At 45.1% G+C, this 16,561-nt stretch overlaps 1 protein-coding gene across 2 annotated transcripts; it reads left to right on the top strand.

Annotated features, from left to right (window-relative positions):
- The first annotated feature begins 32 nt into the window (after positions 1 to 32).
- On the top strand, positions 33 to 16,536 carry LOC118375084 (kinesin light chain 2-like). Of its 2 annotated transcripts, none has more exons than XM_035761574.1 (15): positions 33 to 531; positions 4,878 to 5,126; positions 5,901 to 6,023; positions 6,331 to 6,514; positions 6,896 to 7,112; positions 7,354 to 7,543; positions 7,677 to 7,850; positions 8,114 to 8,213; positions 8,905 to 8,954; positions 9,855 to 9,922; positions 11,249 to 11,357; positions 11,597 to 11,743; positions 12,104 to 12,228; positions 12,404 to 12,461; positions 12,766 to 16,536. In XM_035761574.1, the coding sequence occupies exons 2-15, from the start codon at positions 4,905 to 4,907 to the stop codon at positions 12,847 to 12,849; spliced, it is 1,851 nt and encodes a 616-aa protein (XP_035617467.1). In that variant the 5' UTR covers positions 33 to 531; positions 4,878 to 4,904; the 3' UTR covers positions 12,850 to 16,536. The 2 variants fall into 2 exon arrangements, with proteins under 2 accessions (XP_035617467.1, XP_035617468.1); XM_035761575.2 differs by lacking the exon at positions 33 to 531 and adding an exon at positions 588 to 784.
- Positions 16,537 to 16,561: the final 25 nt, after the last annotated feature.

Here is a 16,561-nt window from a genome sequence, read left to right as displayed (position 1 = left end):
TAATTGCGCATCACCCTTTATTTTGATCTCTCCCATGTAACAGGGGTAGCGGTGAAGTCGTATCGCCCGGACTGTGCTTGAGGATTGTGGGAGAATTCGAACAGCAGCCATTTTCGGGTCGCGACTGTCATTCTTCGAACACGCTTCTCAGACTGAGAACGCAGCGGGTCCCGCACTCTCCCAAAACAACTTCCCGAGGAAAGATCGGACGATGTCGATTCACTTTGCGAACAGCCTTCCTGTATTTTGATCCCAACTCCCGATGAAACCAACCGTCGCAAGACAAGAGAACATTTTGACTAGGCTAATTCGTGCCCGGATCGAATTCATTAGCTAATCAGCAATGCTAATATAATTGGTAACAATGTATTGCTTAGAACTCGCAAGCTTTTAGACGCCAGCGACAATCGGATTTAAGCAAAGTGGTGTTCCGTGGGCTATTTTGTATTTATTTATTTTTACAGCTAGTTCAGAAGGCTGAATAACGCGTCACCCGGATCTTACCCGTGGGGCAACAGCAGGGGAGAGCAGGTAAATAACGTTGTTTATCGTGATGTACAGGCTATTTATTACTTTACGCACATCGACCTGATACATTTGACAGTTTATGGTTTTAGAGATTCATGGTGATATAGCCCACCGTAGGCATAGTTATTTTTTTTGTGTGGTAAGTGTAGGGTTATATTATCCCCTGCCTTGATGTTATTGATGTGGACGAGCGTAGCAGCCCCCTGCCAGGAGCAGCGCACTTGTCTTTGGGGAAAATAGAACCGTTTCGAAGAAGGTAACGTTTGGCCGACACGGTCTTTTGAGTGCATTTTATTATTATTTATTTTTTTACGTGTATGAGTTATAATTGGAATATATTTTTGAGTCCCAACAAAGAGCGAGAAACTAGTGAATCGTGGGCTACGCCAACGGATCAATGTCTTGCATATTTCTGTCTGGGCCTCGCTCAAACCTGCCAATGTTTACAATAATGTTGTAGTTCTTTGTAGGACATGATCCTACGTGTGAGTGTGACAGTTATACATACTACAGTATATACGATATATCTTACAATACATTTAGTCTGAGAGACGTATTGTACTATATTTGTGTGTAACGCTCTCTATCCGTCACCTTCATTGATTCTCCCCCATTTCTTGTCATTCTGTGAGGGAGTGGAGAATCCTGGAGTGTCTCGGCCCATATTTTACTACATAACACTAATTGACAGTTTAATGGATCGATGATAACACCTGCACATTGCCAAACGTCCCGTACAGCTCGTGAGAGATTTGTTAGCTGTGCCTGCGGAAACAAGGACGATAGATTACGGGATCGCTCATATTGCTGCATTGCGGTCAATGGATGGGATGGGGTGGGCGGAGTGGTGTTGGTGGGGGAACAGAACAGGTGCTCGTCCAAAACGGAGCAGCGCAGTGGAGAAGTTGCAGAGTAGCGCATTTCTGATCACTCCACCTGCAACGACCAGCTTGTTTACATTAGTAATGATTCTATTTCGTCAGTTCTCTTCTCTCGGGAGATAGAACAACTGATTTAAGGCAGTGCCACTCAAAATATGTATGGAGTAGGTTTGGAACCGAAACGCTTACAGTTCCTTAATTTTCTCAAGATCAAAAGATTAGAGTCCAATTGGAGTAGAAACAGGGTCCAGAGAAATTAACTGTGCCTTGGTTGGTTTTTGGTAACATACTGAACAGTTGTGTGAACAACATTTCTTGATTTGGCATAATTTATTTGGGGGGATTTTTTTTTCTCCTTTATGCTCAGCCATGCATATATGTCATAATTGTAATAATCTCATCAGACATGAATTCTTGCTGTGTCTTGTAGTTTCTCTATATACTGTATACAGTACCTGGGGAAACTACTCAGGCCCCTTGACTTTTTCCACATTTTGTTAGGTTACAGCTTTATTTTCAAATGGATTAAATCTCCCCCACAATCAATCTATACACAATACCCCATAATGACAAAGCAAAAACAGATTTGATTTTTTTAACATTTACTTTACTTAGTACTTTGATGAAGCACCTTTGGCAGGGATTACAGCCTCGAGTCTTCTTTGGTATGACTCTAGAAGCTATTCACACTGATATTTGAGGACTTTCTCCCATTGTTTTCTGCAAATCCTCAAGCTCTGTCAGGTTGGATGGGGAGTGTTGCTGCACAGCTATTTTCTGGTCTCCAGCGATGTTCAATCGGGTTCATGTCCATGCTCTGGCTGGGCCACTCAAGGACATTCAGAGACTTGTTCCAAAGCTACTCCTGTGTTGTGTTTTGGCTGTGCGCTTAGGGTCGTTGTCCTGTTGGAAGGTGAACCTTCGCCCCCAGTGTCGGGTCCTGAGCTCGGGTCCTGAGCTCTCTGGAGCTGGATTTCACGAAGGACATCTCTGTACTTTGCTCTGTTCATCGTTGCCTCGATCCTGACCAGTCTACCAGTCCCTGCCGCTGAAAAACATTGCCACAGCATGATGCTGCCACAACCATTTTTGAACGTAAGGATGGTGCCAGGTTTCCTCCAGACTTGTTTGTCACGGTCTGAGAGTATTTGTAGGTGCCTTTTGCCAAGCGGGCTGTCATGTTCCTTTTACTGTGGAGTGGCTTCTGTCTGGCCACTCTACCTTAAAGGCCTGATTGGTGGAGTGCTGCCGAGATAGTTGTCCTTCTGGAAGGTTCTCCCATCTCCACAGAGGAACCCTGATGGTCACTCGAGCTCTGTCAGTGACCATGAGGTTCTTGGTTACCTCCCTGACCAAGGCCCTTCTCCGCCGATTGCTCAGTTTGCCCGGGGGGCCAACTCTCGGAAGAGTCTTGGTGGTTCAAATCTTCTTCCATTTAAGAATGATGGAGGCCACTGTGTTCTTGGGAACCTTCAATGCTTTTTTTGGTACTTTTCCCCAGATCTGTGCCTTGACACAATCCTGTCTCGGAGCTCTACAGACAATTCCTTCGACCTCATGGCTTAGTTTTTACTCAGACATGCACTGTCAACTGTGGGATCTAATGTAGACAGGTGTGTGCCTTTCCAAATCATGTCCAATCAATTGAATTTACCACAGGTGAACTCCAATCAAGTTGTAAAAACATCTCAATGGAAACAGGATGCATCAGTCAAAAGTTTGGACACCTACTTACTCCCCCAATAAAAAAAAAGATTTTCTAATTTGTAGAATAATAGTAAAGACATCAAAACTATGAAATAAATAACACATTGAACTGTAGTAACCCAACAAGTGTTAAACAAATCAAAATATATTTGAGATTCTTCAAAGTAGACAACCTTTGCCTTGATGACAGCTTTGCACACGCTTGGCATTCTCTCAACCAGCTTCATGAGGTCGTCATCTGGAATGCATTTCAATTAACAGGTGTGCCTTGTTAAAAGTACATTTGTGAAATTTCTTTCCTTAATACGTTTGATCCAATCTGTTTTTGTAGTGACAAGGTATGGTTGGTATACAGGAGATAGCCCTATTTGGTAAAAGACCAAGTCCATATTATGGCAAGAACAGCTCAAATAAGCAAAGAGAAACAACAGTCCATCATTACTTTAAGACATGAATTTCAGTCAATCTGGAAAATTTCAAGAATTTTGAAAGTAAAAACCATCAAGTTCTATCATGAAACTGGCTCTCATGAGGACCGCCACAGGAAAGGAAGACCCAGAGTTTCCTTTGCTGCAGAGGATAAGTTCATTAGAGTTACCAGCCTCAGAAATTGCAGCCCAAATAAATGGTTCAGAGTTCAAGTAACAGACACATCTCAACATCAATTGTTTAGAATAGACTGTGTGAATCAGGCCTTCATGGTCGAATTGGTGAAGAAACCACTTCTAAATGACACCAATAAGAAGAGACTTGTTTGGGCCAAGCAACACGAGCAATGGACATTAGACCGACGGAAATCTGTCCTTTGGTCTGATGAGTCCAAATTTGAGGTTGTTGGTTCCAACCACAGTGTCTTTGTGAGATGCAGAGTAGGTGAGCAGATTATCTTTGCATGTGTGGTTCCCACTGAAGCATGGAGGTGTGATGATGTGGGGGTGCTTTGTTGGTGACACTTTAAAATTCAAGGCACACTTTACCAACATGGCTACCACAGAAACTTGCAGCAACACCATCCCATCTGGTATGCACTTAGTGGGACTCTCATTTGTTTTACAACAGGACAATGACCCAACACAACTTCAGGCTGTGTAAAGGCTATTTGACCAAGAAGGAGAGCGATGGAGTGCTACATCAGATGACTTGGCCTCCACAATCACCCAATGTCAACCCAATTGGGATGAGTTGGACAGCAGAGTGAAGGAAAAGCAGCCAACTAGTGGTCAGAATGTGTGATCTCCTTCAAGACTGTTGGAAAAGCATTCTCAGGTGAAGCTAGTTGAGAGAATGCCAAGCGTGTGCAAAGCTGTCAAAGGCAAAGAGGTGGCTACTTTGAATAATCTCAAATATAAAATGTATTTTGATTTAACACTTTTTGGTTACTGCATGATTCCATGTGTTGTTTCATAGCTTTGATGTCTTCACTATTCTTTTACAATGTGGAAAACCCATGAATGAGTCGGTTTGTCCAAACTTGGACTGGTACTGTATGTAAATAGGGTATTTCTGTTTAATAAATTAGCAAACATTTCTTAACCTGTTTTCGCTTTGTCATTATGGGGTATTGTGTGTGAATTGCTCAAGTTGTTTTGGTATAATACATTTTAAAATAAGTCTGTAACGTAACAAAATGTGGGAAAAGTCCATGGATCTGAATACACGGCTCTTCCTCAAACTAGCTTCAATTCCAAGCTCTCTGTACAAGACTAGGAGTATGGTAACATGAGACCAGTCCCTATCTAACCCCTCTCCCCCTTCCTACAGTGTGTGCGAACCCGGGTTATCTCCACCATGGTGTACCCACGCAGCGAGGAGGCCCTGGAGCGCCTGTCCCAGGATGAGATCGTGCTCAACACCAAAGCTGTGATGCAGGGCCTGGAGACCCTCCGCGGGGAGCATGCCCAGCTCCTCACCTCCCTGCTGGACTGCACACAGCCACCTGCTGCCCAGGAGAAGTCAGGCCTGCTGCGTAAGAGCCTTGAGGCCATCGAACTGGGCCTGGGAGAGGCACAGGTAGGAACGAGATGAGGGATGTGGAGGGAAGAGGGTGAGGGCTAGCGAGGCAGGAGAGAAGTGGAAGACGAAAGAGGGAAGGCACAGGGGAGTGAGAGAGACAGGCGGTGGGTGAGCGGAAGAGGCTCAGCCTTGAGAGGTGAGGGAGGATAATGAAATGATGGGAGAGTAGAGGTGAATGGAGAGGGGGAGGATGCTGGTGCTCGATGTGGGTTATTGCTAGTTCATACGCTGTGACTAAGACTTGAAGGAGAGGATGAATTTAGATGCATGCCTCAGAGCGTGAGGAGGGTGATTCATCAAGAGGATATGAGAGTTGTTCCTGTAGGAAGGCAGCGGTGGGAATCTGGGTTGGGTACAGATGGTCTGATATAACATGAACGGCATAAAAGAAGGTCCCTAAAGACAACTCCCCACCCTCTTTTGAATGGACCAGACTATAATAGAAGGATATTGTCCTCCAAGAAGGAAATTCTTTGCACTTGTTTTGGAGCCGGTGACAACAGTCACGCACACCGTACAAATCCCAGGTAAACATTCTACAATGCTCCTCACTTCTTCCGATCCTGGTAGTCCCCGCTAACGTACAATGTGGTCTGGCCCCCAAGCTAGCCGCTTCCCCTTTTTTGTTTTAGTTTCATTCCTGCAGGGTTCCTTGTTTTATTTGAACCACCTCATCCCTCTCTCGTTTCCCTCTCTCGTTTCCCTCTCTCGTTTCCTTCTCTTGCCATGTTGTCATTGAAAATAAGAGCTGGTTCTAACCCCCCTGTCCAGGTGATCATTGCCCTGTCGGGCCACCTGAGTGCGGTGGAGTCTGAGAAGCAGAAGCTAAGAGCCCAGGTCAGACGACTGTGTCAGGAGAACCAGTGGTTACGAGACGAACTGGCAGGAACACAGGTAGACATACTACAGCCAAATCCACCTTACGTGTATGTACAGCGTAGGACACGGCATCATTCACTCCGATATCAAAAGTCTTTGTTTTCAGACCTCGGTGGTGAAATGTTCTGGGGATGTGGGATGAGTCCACATCCCAACGTACACAACCGACTGTGTGGAGTGTGGACTCATCTCAACGTTGCTTTTGAGGGCGGTCAACATCTGGCTAACATTTTAGGGATTTTTGGAGTATACGATCACTTTGATCCTTTCCAAAGCGAGACGTTTCCAAAGTGTCCCCTTCCACTCACCTCCCGCCCCCCAGAGCAAGCTGCAGTGTAGTGAGCAGAGTGTTGCCCAGCTGGAGGAGGAGAAGAAACACCTGGAGTTCATGAACAAGATCAAGAAGTTTGACGACGACGTGTCTCCGTCTGAGGAGAAGGCTGCGGGCGAGACGTCCAAAGACAGCCTCGACGACCTGTTCCCCAACGACGACGACCAGGGACAAGGTAGGGCGCTCGATTGGCCCGAGGAGAATCCCATTGCGGGGACAGGGTAGACATGGGGTTAGATGGTAATGTTGAAGACGATGGGTGTTAGATATGGTTGGGGATACAGAAGGGGTTAGACTTATGGTACTTGATTTATTGATTTGGCATTTTTGGTTCCTGACACTGCCACCTTTTAAAACGTGAAATAAATGACATATCGTCATCTCAGATATTCCCTTTGCGAAATAAGCATTGTCTCTTAACATGCCACAGTTGTACCTCAGCGCGAACACGCCATTCTGCACCAAGAATGAAAGCCCTTTTTTGATTTGGAACCCCTGTTCTGTCCCAACAAAGTATTCAAGAGTGAATCACTTTTAACCCCCTCCGCATCCCCAGCCCAGCCCAGCGGAGAGGCTGCGGCCCAGCAGGGTGGCTACGAGATCCCGGCCCGTCTGAGGACTCTTCATAACCTGGTGATCCAGTACGCCTCCCAGGGGAGGTACGAGGTGGCCGTGCCCCTCTGCAAACAGGCCTTGGAGGACCTGGAGAAGACCTCCGGACACGACCACCCCGACGTGGCCACCATGCTCAACATCCTGGCCCTCGTCTACAGGTGAGAGGGGAAGGGAGGGAGAAATGAGAGTGAGTGAGGGAGATGGATGGAGTGCGGGACGGGTGGGATATGCTCGTGGGAGATGGATGGTATCGAGGGACGGCTGGATGTGCTCATAGAAAAAGATGATTGGGTGCGGAGAGGATGTGTGGATAGCCGGGTAGAAGAATGATTTGAGACTGACTGCTTAATTACGGTGCTTCTGCAAATCTTCTTCCCTGGAATTATATTTGTGTTCCAGGGACCAGAACAAGTATAAAGAGGCAGCCCACCTGCTGAACGATGCCCTGGCCATCAGAGAGAAGACTCTGGGGAAGGACCACCCTGCGGTGGCTGCCACTCTCAACAACCTGGCCGTGCTCTACGGGAAGAGGGGCAAGTACAAGGAGGCTGAGCCCCTCTGCAAGAGAGCCCTGGAGATCAGAGAGAAGGTACACAAAATAACACTAATGATTTGAATTGCATTTATGACTCAACATGTGTAGTGCCCAGAGAGAACTCTCATCTCCTTTCATTGTAGCTAAAGTAAGTCTTGATGTGCGTCTCTGTGCCTGTGGTGTTCAGGTCCTGGGCAAGTACCACCCTGACGTGGCCAAGCAGCTGAACAACCTGGCCCTGCTGTGTCAGAACCAGGGAAAGTACGAGGAGGTGGAGTATTACTACAGACGAGCCCTGGAGATCTACCAGTCCAAACTAGGAGCTGATGACCCCAACGTAGCCAAGACCAAGAACAACCTGGTGAGGGGGAGGAATATGGAGGGGGAAGCAGGGAGAAAGAGAGGTGAAGCGGGAGGGAGAGAGCATATTCTGGAATACCTCAGAAGATCATTTAGCCAAATGTCCAGTATAGGGCAGTACTGCATTCTAATGCATTCTAATCTTTAAAAAATTACCCTGTTTTGGGAAATGTAAAACAGTTTTGTTATAGATGTACATGGTTTTATGTGTTGATGTGAAATGTTTGTCATTAAACCTGTGTACATTTCATCTTATCTCTTTAGGCTACATGCTACCTCAAACAGGGGAAGTTCAAGGATGCTGAGTCTCTGTACAAAGAGATCCTGACCCGAGCACACGAGAAGGAGTTTGGCTCAGTCAACAGTGAGTCTCCTACAATCACATTGACGGGACTAGGCCTGCGTCCCAAAATGGCACCCTATTCCCCGTAGTGCATTTCTATTGACCAGAGCACCTTTGGGAATAAGGTGCCATTTGGGACACTGCCTGGTTCTACATTTACCACCACGCTAGACCTAACGACTCTATGAAGTCTTCATTCTGGCCACGACTTCCCAGTAAACCCTGTGGTTATTGGCTGGCCGTGCGCGGCCGTGTCCTGACCGGTCGGATCAGGACTAATCTGTCGTGCGTGGAGCGGCTTAATTCACCACTGTGTCCAGATCACTGCCCGTAAGCCAATCAAACACGGACATACTCAGAACAGCACAGTAGAGGGCGGCTTTGGCGTTGTTTAGCTAGCATGGCACAGACCAGCATAACCCACTGTGTACACCCCCCCCACTACACAAGTGAAGTGTGTTGATTTTACGGTTTAATTAGTGAAATGAGCTCACACTGACGGGTAAATGCACGGAGAGGTTAAATCCTCTGAGTTACATGCCATAAATCAACCCATTTTGATTTTAAATTCAAAACCCAATCTTTTTCCAGTGAGAGGAGCACCTACATTCTTACACGTTTTGGTCCACGCAAAACAAGGTGTATGAATGTACACATAACACAGTGACACTGATAACCCCCCCCCCCCTATACCTTCTGTTCTCTCTTTCAGATGACAACAAACCCATCTGGATGCATGCGGAGGAGAGGGAGGAGAGCAAGGTACTTTACAGTATGGACCTGTTGTACGGTGTGCTGAACCACGGTCCTGTTACTGGATGACACTGTCCGGCTATTAACTCTGATGGATAGGTGGACCTGATAGAACTGAGAGGGAGAGCGTTAAATATGATATAACGGACGCTTTGTAATAAGGTCCGTGATTTGTCTCTGCTGCTGCTGCTTATAGTCCAGTGGCTAAGCCTAATGTTTGATGGCAACTGTAGACTTTTGTGGTAAAGGCACTAAATTACACACACAGCTAGGATGAGTCCTTAGTGTTTTTAGCTATATGGGTTTTACCTGTCTCCTTTGCTGGACATAATGCATTACTATGGGATTTTACCTAGAGAGATGTGTGCATTGGAGGTTTGGTGTCACGTTTCTTGAAATTGACATAGTATGTTATATCATTGTGTCATTGTAAGCAGCCCCGACTTCAGGGAAAACGTTACTTTTTGTTTTTAAATACCCGCAGTCAACTTTTGCAACTTTTTTTTTTTTTAACATTCTGAGGCTTCTACTAAATTCCCCAGAACAGTGGAGCCAGTCATGTGTTTGTTTGTAAATAGCACAACAGGTGAAAGCTGGAGCACGTGAGTCCAGCTGTGTATTGACAGGGGTCGCTTTTTATATTTAAAGTCAAGTGTTTTTGTTGTTGTTGTTGTCGTTGGGTTAAATAGAGTGATCGGGGACGTGCAACTATAGTTTTCCATCACAGAAAATACATTAGTGCAACACATTCGGCAGAAAATAGCTTCATTTTCATGATCAGAAGTGGAACACTATTTGGCTGGTGGCCGCAAGTGAATGAGTTTTTAACATTCAATGTCATTCAAATGTCCACAATTTCTTCCCTTAGTCGCTGGACTATAACTGCCTGCCTCTCTCTCTCTCGCTCAGGCGAAGAGGAAGGATGCTGTGCCCTATGGAGAATATGGGAGCTGGTACAAGGCCTGCAAAGTTGACAGGTAACAGTTAGTATTTGAAATTAATTTTAATGTGAGAAATACAACTCAGTGTTCTAAATTACATTAATGTTGTGCTTTAATCATGTATGGAAGTTCAGAAAGGACATATGAGTAAAATAAATAAAAATCCCTCATGTCTCGATCACAACTTATCTCATGATCACGACACAGTAAAAGTTGCTTTTTCGAGATCAGGAGATAATCAAAAGTACAGTGCTTCATTCATTTGTTCCCATGCACAATAACCACCTCAAGGAGCCCAGTGGCTGCACTCGTGGGGGATTTAAGCCGCGAACAATGCCTGACAGGCAGCCTATTCTCCCAGGCAGCGTGCCGCCCCCAAGACCACAGACAATCTCATGCAAGGAGCAACGCAGCCAACTTGGCTAGGCTTGTTAGCATGCATAACTGATACGTGTATAATTATAAGGGACATATTTACATTTACAATGGGTGAGCTCCATTCCTGACAGGCTGATCAGATTCAATTTCAGCTTTAGAGGCTGATAAGACAGGATGCTGCCTTTTTTTATTCTGTTTTATAGGTAAGGCTCCTTGTAGACAGCCAACAAGGCAGCATCCTGAGACGGCTATTGAATCTGATCAGCCTGCCAGGAATAGAGCACACCCACTCTTGATCATATACATATTGCACTGACTGTCAATATGCCTGTCAGAAATGGGGCCCACCCACCCACTCTGTAAATGTAAATATTATCCAGAAAACATGAAGTGTCCATTACAATTATACACATGCCAGGTATGCAAGCTAACAACCAGCATAGATAACAAGCTAGCTATCTAGCTAACAAGACTAACTAGCTAGCTCGATCAAGACTAGCCAAGTTATCTGCATTGTTGCTTGCATGCGATTGGCTGTGGTCTTGGGGGGTGGCACAGCCTGGGAGACGAAGCTGCCTGTCAGGCATCGTTCAGGGCTTAAATGCACCACGAGGGCTTAGCTCAAAGTAAGGGACATTTAGCTTCCTAACTTTCTTAAACTGATAATGAGCTCCAAACACAAATACAAAGCTTGATGTTAGCATGAAATGTACCATCCCTTGTAGCGATCAATGAAATGTATGTGCTGATCCACCATGGGCTCTGCTGTCTCAGCCCATACTGTCAATCTGTCATCAATACATCCACTCCTATTTAGAGTTTCTTTCGGGATCTCGATGTATCAACTTTTGTGATGTCGTGGTCATGAGATAAATAAGTTGTGATCCCGACGTAACGAGGGAATACCTTTTTTTATTCGTACGGTATGTCCTCTCTGGACTTCTGTAAATGACATGATATTGGCATGTGCTTAATTCCTGTTAGCCCAACGGTCAATACCACCCTGAAGAGCTTGGGGGCGCTGTACCGCAGACAGGGTAAACTAGAGGCAGCTGAGACACTGGAGGAGTGTGCTACCAAGACACGCAAGCAGGTACTGCACGATCACTGACACACGCAGGTACTATACAATCAGTCAAAAAATCAATTGCTACACAATCATTAAAAAAGCAGGTACAGGCACTCGGATACACTGGCAGTGCAATTACCCACGGTTGTGGTCTCGAGCCTTAAAGCTCTGAATGCATTCTGTTTTAACCCAGCGGACATTTAGAATGAATAATCTCTCTCACTCTATCCCTCCCCTCTTTTCGTCCCCTCCTCCTCTCGCAGGGTATAGATGCCATCAACCAGAGTAAGGTGGTGGAGCTCCTGAAGGACGGGGCCCCTGGAGGGGGGGAGCGACGTCAGAACCGGGAGGGTTTTAGTGGTCCCCAGCGGGGGGACTGTGAGGGAGATGATGGAGCAGAGTGGAACGGGGTACGAAACCTCTGTCTTTTTGGGGGGGGTTATGGAAGTGCACATACATTAAAATGTGATTGTACACCTTTTCATCATACATGTCATTTACTTCCAAAGTGTCTAAAATTAGCAAATTATATCAATTATTAAACAATACAAACAAGCTGATATCGTTACTAAACCTGGATGCATTCAGCAAAACACCACACAAAAAAATGCAAATAGCTCAAATAAAAAAATCTGGTGTGATGTTTGTCCAATACATTGATAGAAGACACGAGAAAAGGTTTTGGAAAAAATAATCAAATACCTCAAATGACTATTGATTCATGTTTTGAGGCCCATCCTTGACGGGGTGTGTTTGTCTTGTTTTCTCAGGAGGGTAACGGTTCATTGCGTCGGAGCGGCTCCTTCGGAAAGATCCGCGACGCCCTGCGCAGGAGCAGTGAGATGCTGGTGAAGAAACTACAAGGCAGCGGCCCCCAGGAGCCCTGCAACCCAGGGTGAGCCGTCACTGCTCATACCGTGCATGAATTAGTGTTTCCCCTCAGGGTTTTTTCTACGGTGGGGAGCCGACAATGCACCGTAGTTCGTAAAACTGATAATAACAATAAAGCAACATCCAAGCAATGACATTTTTTATTTTTATTGAAGCCTAAAAGATTGTGTGATCCTTAGGATGACGAGGGCGAGCTCTCTCAACTTCCTCAACAAGAGTGCAGAAGACCCCTCACAGGTACCAGCAGCACACGGTTAACCCCCCTCCCTATCACATATAGTTATTAAGATTAAGATTTAGATGCACTATTGTAAAGTGACTATTCTACTGGATGTCATAAGGTGAATGCACCAATTTGTAAGTCGCTCTGGATAAGAGCGTCTGCTAAATGACTTAAATGTAAATGTAATGAGCCAAGGACTGCTGTGACAGACAGAGCACAAACAAGTCCTGGGTTATACATTGAGATGAAAGGATTGGACTTGGACAGTTTCAGATTTACTCTTGGAATATCCCTGCTAAACTCCCTCCCTCTCTCCAGGATGCCAACACGGGCCTTTCGGAATGCAGAGGACTGAGCGCCAGCAACGTGGACTTGTCAAGACGCAGCTCCCTGATTGGTTAAACAGACAGGAGGCGGGACCAGGAGGAGGAAGGGCCAATGAGAAGAAACTGCTGGCTGTCCGATGCGATCAAAACACACTTCAGGTCCCAAACACTCGCATTCAAGACATTTTCGGGGAAAAAAATGATCGAGAAAAACACGACTTGACATGGCTTTTTTGTGACAAATCTCTGTGTCGGTCTGCTTCACTGTATACTTCGCTGGCATCAAACAGTAGAGAAAATGAATATTTAACACGGCATGCTGCATACTAGAACATGGAATGTCTGCACTACTTATGGTGACTGAGGCATAGCATCATAACAGAATAGCGAGTAATTATTATTGCAACTTGACAAATGTCTATCATAACTGCCTGGTACTTCTGGTGCAGACGCTCGGCCATAGAAATCGGAATAGAACTAGTTTATCTGTCTTCGAGAAGTATCACACTCATTGATTACTAGTGGCATGAATACTGCAAATGCTAGCAACCTGTTCAATAGATATCACAGTGCTAGAGCGGTATAAATCATATAGGTTTTTAAGACGAGTTACAGGAGGTATGAACTACAGCTGTTAGAAGATTCAGCAAGGACAAAGACTGTACACAATATTTTGGCGATGATGAAAATAATCGGAGTGCGTCTGTATTTTAACATCAAATGGGAGCAAAACAGCGCTGACCAGTTCAAGCTCACTATTTTGCCTTCTGAATTTTTGTTCTGTATATACTGGTTTAAGTTATTTAATATTTCTTTCTTTGTATATAGCACAAGCAGTTTTTGTTTAGAGCATAGGAGGACCTTTGTTGGGGAGACAGATGCTGGAATAATGTCAAACAAGTGAATAGAAACGGAGAAAATACACTCACCAGACAGTTTATTATATTACCCCTCTAGTACCGGGTCGGACTCCCCCTTTCCCTCCAGAACAGCCTGAATTCTTCGGGGGATTATACAAGGTGTCGTAAACGTTCCACAGCGACGTTGGTCCGTACTGACACGATGGCATCACGCAGTTGCTGCAGACTGTGCGGCAGGTACATTCATGCTGTGAACATCCCGTTCCATCTCATCCCAAAGATGCTCTATTGCAGAGGTAGGCAACCCTGTTCCTGGAGTGCTGCAGGGTTTTTTATCCAAATAGGCCCCACACCTGACCAACTACACTAATTGATCAGGTCAGTAATCGCTTACATTCAACAGACCTGAACATCCACGTCAGTTAACTCAAAAACATGGGCCAGGGTTTCCTACCTCTGCTCCATTGGTTGAGGTCTGGGGACTGCACAGGCCATTCAAGTAAACTGAACTCGCTGTCATGTTCCAGGCAATGTTTTTCCACTCTTCAATTGTCTAGTGTTGGTGATGGCGGGCCCTCTGGAGCCGCCGCTTCTTGTCTTCAGATGATAGGAGTGGAACCCGGTGGGGTCGTCTGCTGCAGTAGCCCATCCGTGACAAGGATTAACAGGTTGTGCATTCCAGAGATGCCGTTCTGCGCACCAGTGTTGTACGGCGTTGTAATTTGTCTGTTTGTGGCCCGCTTGCACGATTCTTGCCATTCTCCTTTCTCGTCAACGAGACTGCCGCTGACTGACGATCATTCCACGCTCAGTCGCTTAGGTCACTCGTTTTGCCCATTCTAACTTTTCATTCGACAGTAACTGAATGTCTCGATGCCTGTCTGCCTGCTTTATATAGCAAGCCACGGCCATGCGACTCACTGTCTGTAGGAGCGATTCATTTTTGTGGACACGGTGGTGTACCTAATAAACTGAACAGTGAAAAACAGTGAAAAGACAAACGGGGGAATATAGACTAGTAAAGAGATCAACCAGGGGGAATATAACTTCTAGTCAAATGTATTACTTAGTCTCGTTTGACATCAAGTGAAAATTTGACTTAAACCGAAGTTAGGATTTCCCTCAATCTGTAGCCTGATCTGTCTAGATTTGTTTGCGCTCTAGCCAACTACGCTATCATTAGTTGCCTTACCAGACAATTCTGAACGTGATAAATAAGGCTGTTTACATAGGCAGCCCAATTCTAATATTTTTTTTCCACTAATTTGTCTTTTGAACAATCACATCAGCTCCTTTCACATCAGCTCTTTTTCAGAGCGGATCTGATTGGTCAAAAGAGCAAATAGTGAAAAAATATATATAAATCGAGCTGCCTGTGTGAAAGTAGCTCATTTGGCGGAAGCACAGACCGATTTTTAAACCAGGTTCGAATTCATTAGGCACGAAACTGAAGAAAAGGGGCTGAAACCTAGGACAACCTGGACTTTTCCAATAAGAAATGTTCGTTTTCTGTTGCTCCAAAAAAAGTTTTGCTACGATGTGCGCTAATGAATATGAGGCTAACTTAGTTCTGCTCAGGGGGGGGGGGGAATACTGGAAATGCTGACATTGGACAAACAGTGCATCTCAGTCAGTGTAGCCCTTTAGGCACGACGCGGTACAGTCTCCAGACACACTATAAATGGAATGCACGGACACAGCACAACATCACTCCAATCAAGTTAGATTTCCACGTAGTTGTACTGCTCTCTGATGAGTTTAGCGAGGTACTGTATCTGTTTCTTTAAGAGGTTAGAGTTGGGAGAACGGTAACGTTATGTAACTATCAATTCTTCTAGTTCTTGTGACTTCTCTCTTTCCTTGGTTGGCGTTTACTGAATATGTGAGCATGATCTGCCCATCTCTTTTTATATATATATAAAACAATGATTCCTGATCACTACTGTTGATTGGAATGATTCAGATCGGTTTACAGAAGCTGGCTCTAGGATGATCCAACCAATGGCAGTCCTCTCACCAAACGTTGTCGTCATTCGGTCTGTTTTTGTCTGATCGGCTCCAACCTCAAGTGAAGATGTGCAGGTTCTTGTTGAACACCGAGTGGTTGATTTAAATGTTGGGTTTTTACTTTTATCATGGGAGGGAGGAACAAGGAGGAGGGGGTTGAGAGTCGCGTTGTGTGTTGGCTCTTTAATTGTTTTGTTTTTTAAGACTGATACCAAGAGACTTGGACCACAGAATGTATATTACTGTACGTCTTTGAGAAGGAGAGTGGTCTTGACTATTTGCATCTTCAGATTGCGCTGCTAGTGCTTTGTCATGTGGGGAATAGGGATGGGAACGGGGATATAGATTTGTACATGGAGGGGAGAAATGATGGAACAGAGGCTAAAGTGTGTGACAAAAGAAGAATGATGAGAGGAAAAAGAGATGTGAATCGCTGTTAGGTGAGAATCAGTGACTGAGGGGGTGCTTTGCATCAGTGCAGCAAATAATGTACAGAATTGCCCATCTATGACCTCTGTCACACGCACTCAAACTTACTCCCAATGCGTACAGGCGCATTATCTCAAACACACACTTCCATGCTTTGTAAATATGTAGACGTTGGTGGACTGTAGTTTGTAGACCTATAAAGAGGCTGTATTTATACACCGAGGAATGTTTAAAAGAAAAACACACATACCTAAACGCAGTGCTTCTCTTCCAGATAGATAGATATATATATTTGCCACATGTAGAAGTAAACACCCCTCACTGAGTCAGTGGGTTAATATGGGATGGGGCGGGGGGTTATGTGATGCACTCTACTTCAGTATAGCGGATCTCATTGTTAAGGGGCCAACAACCTTGTATATTTTATTGAAAGTTCAATAAAGGAAAAACTCCACTTTTCAAACTGATTCTGATCTGTTTGTGTGACGTCAT

Source organism: Oncorhynchus keta, chromosome 13, assembly GCF_023373465.1.
Source record: "Oncorhynchus keta strain PuntledgeMale-10-30-2019 chromosome 13, Oket_V2, whole genome shotgun sequence".
NCBI classification, from domain to species: domain Eukaryota; kingdom Metazoa; phylum Chordata; class Actinopteri; order Salmoniformes; family Salmonidae; genus Oncorhynchus; species Oncorhynchus keta.
The sequence above is the reverse complement of the archived record's forward strand: the minus strand, read 5'-3'. Positions and strand labels throughout refer to the sequence as shown.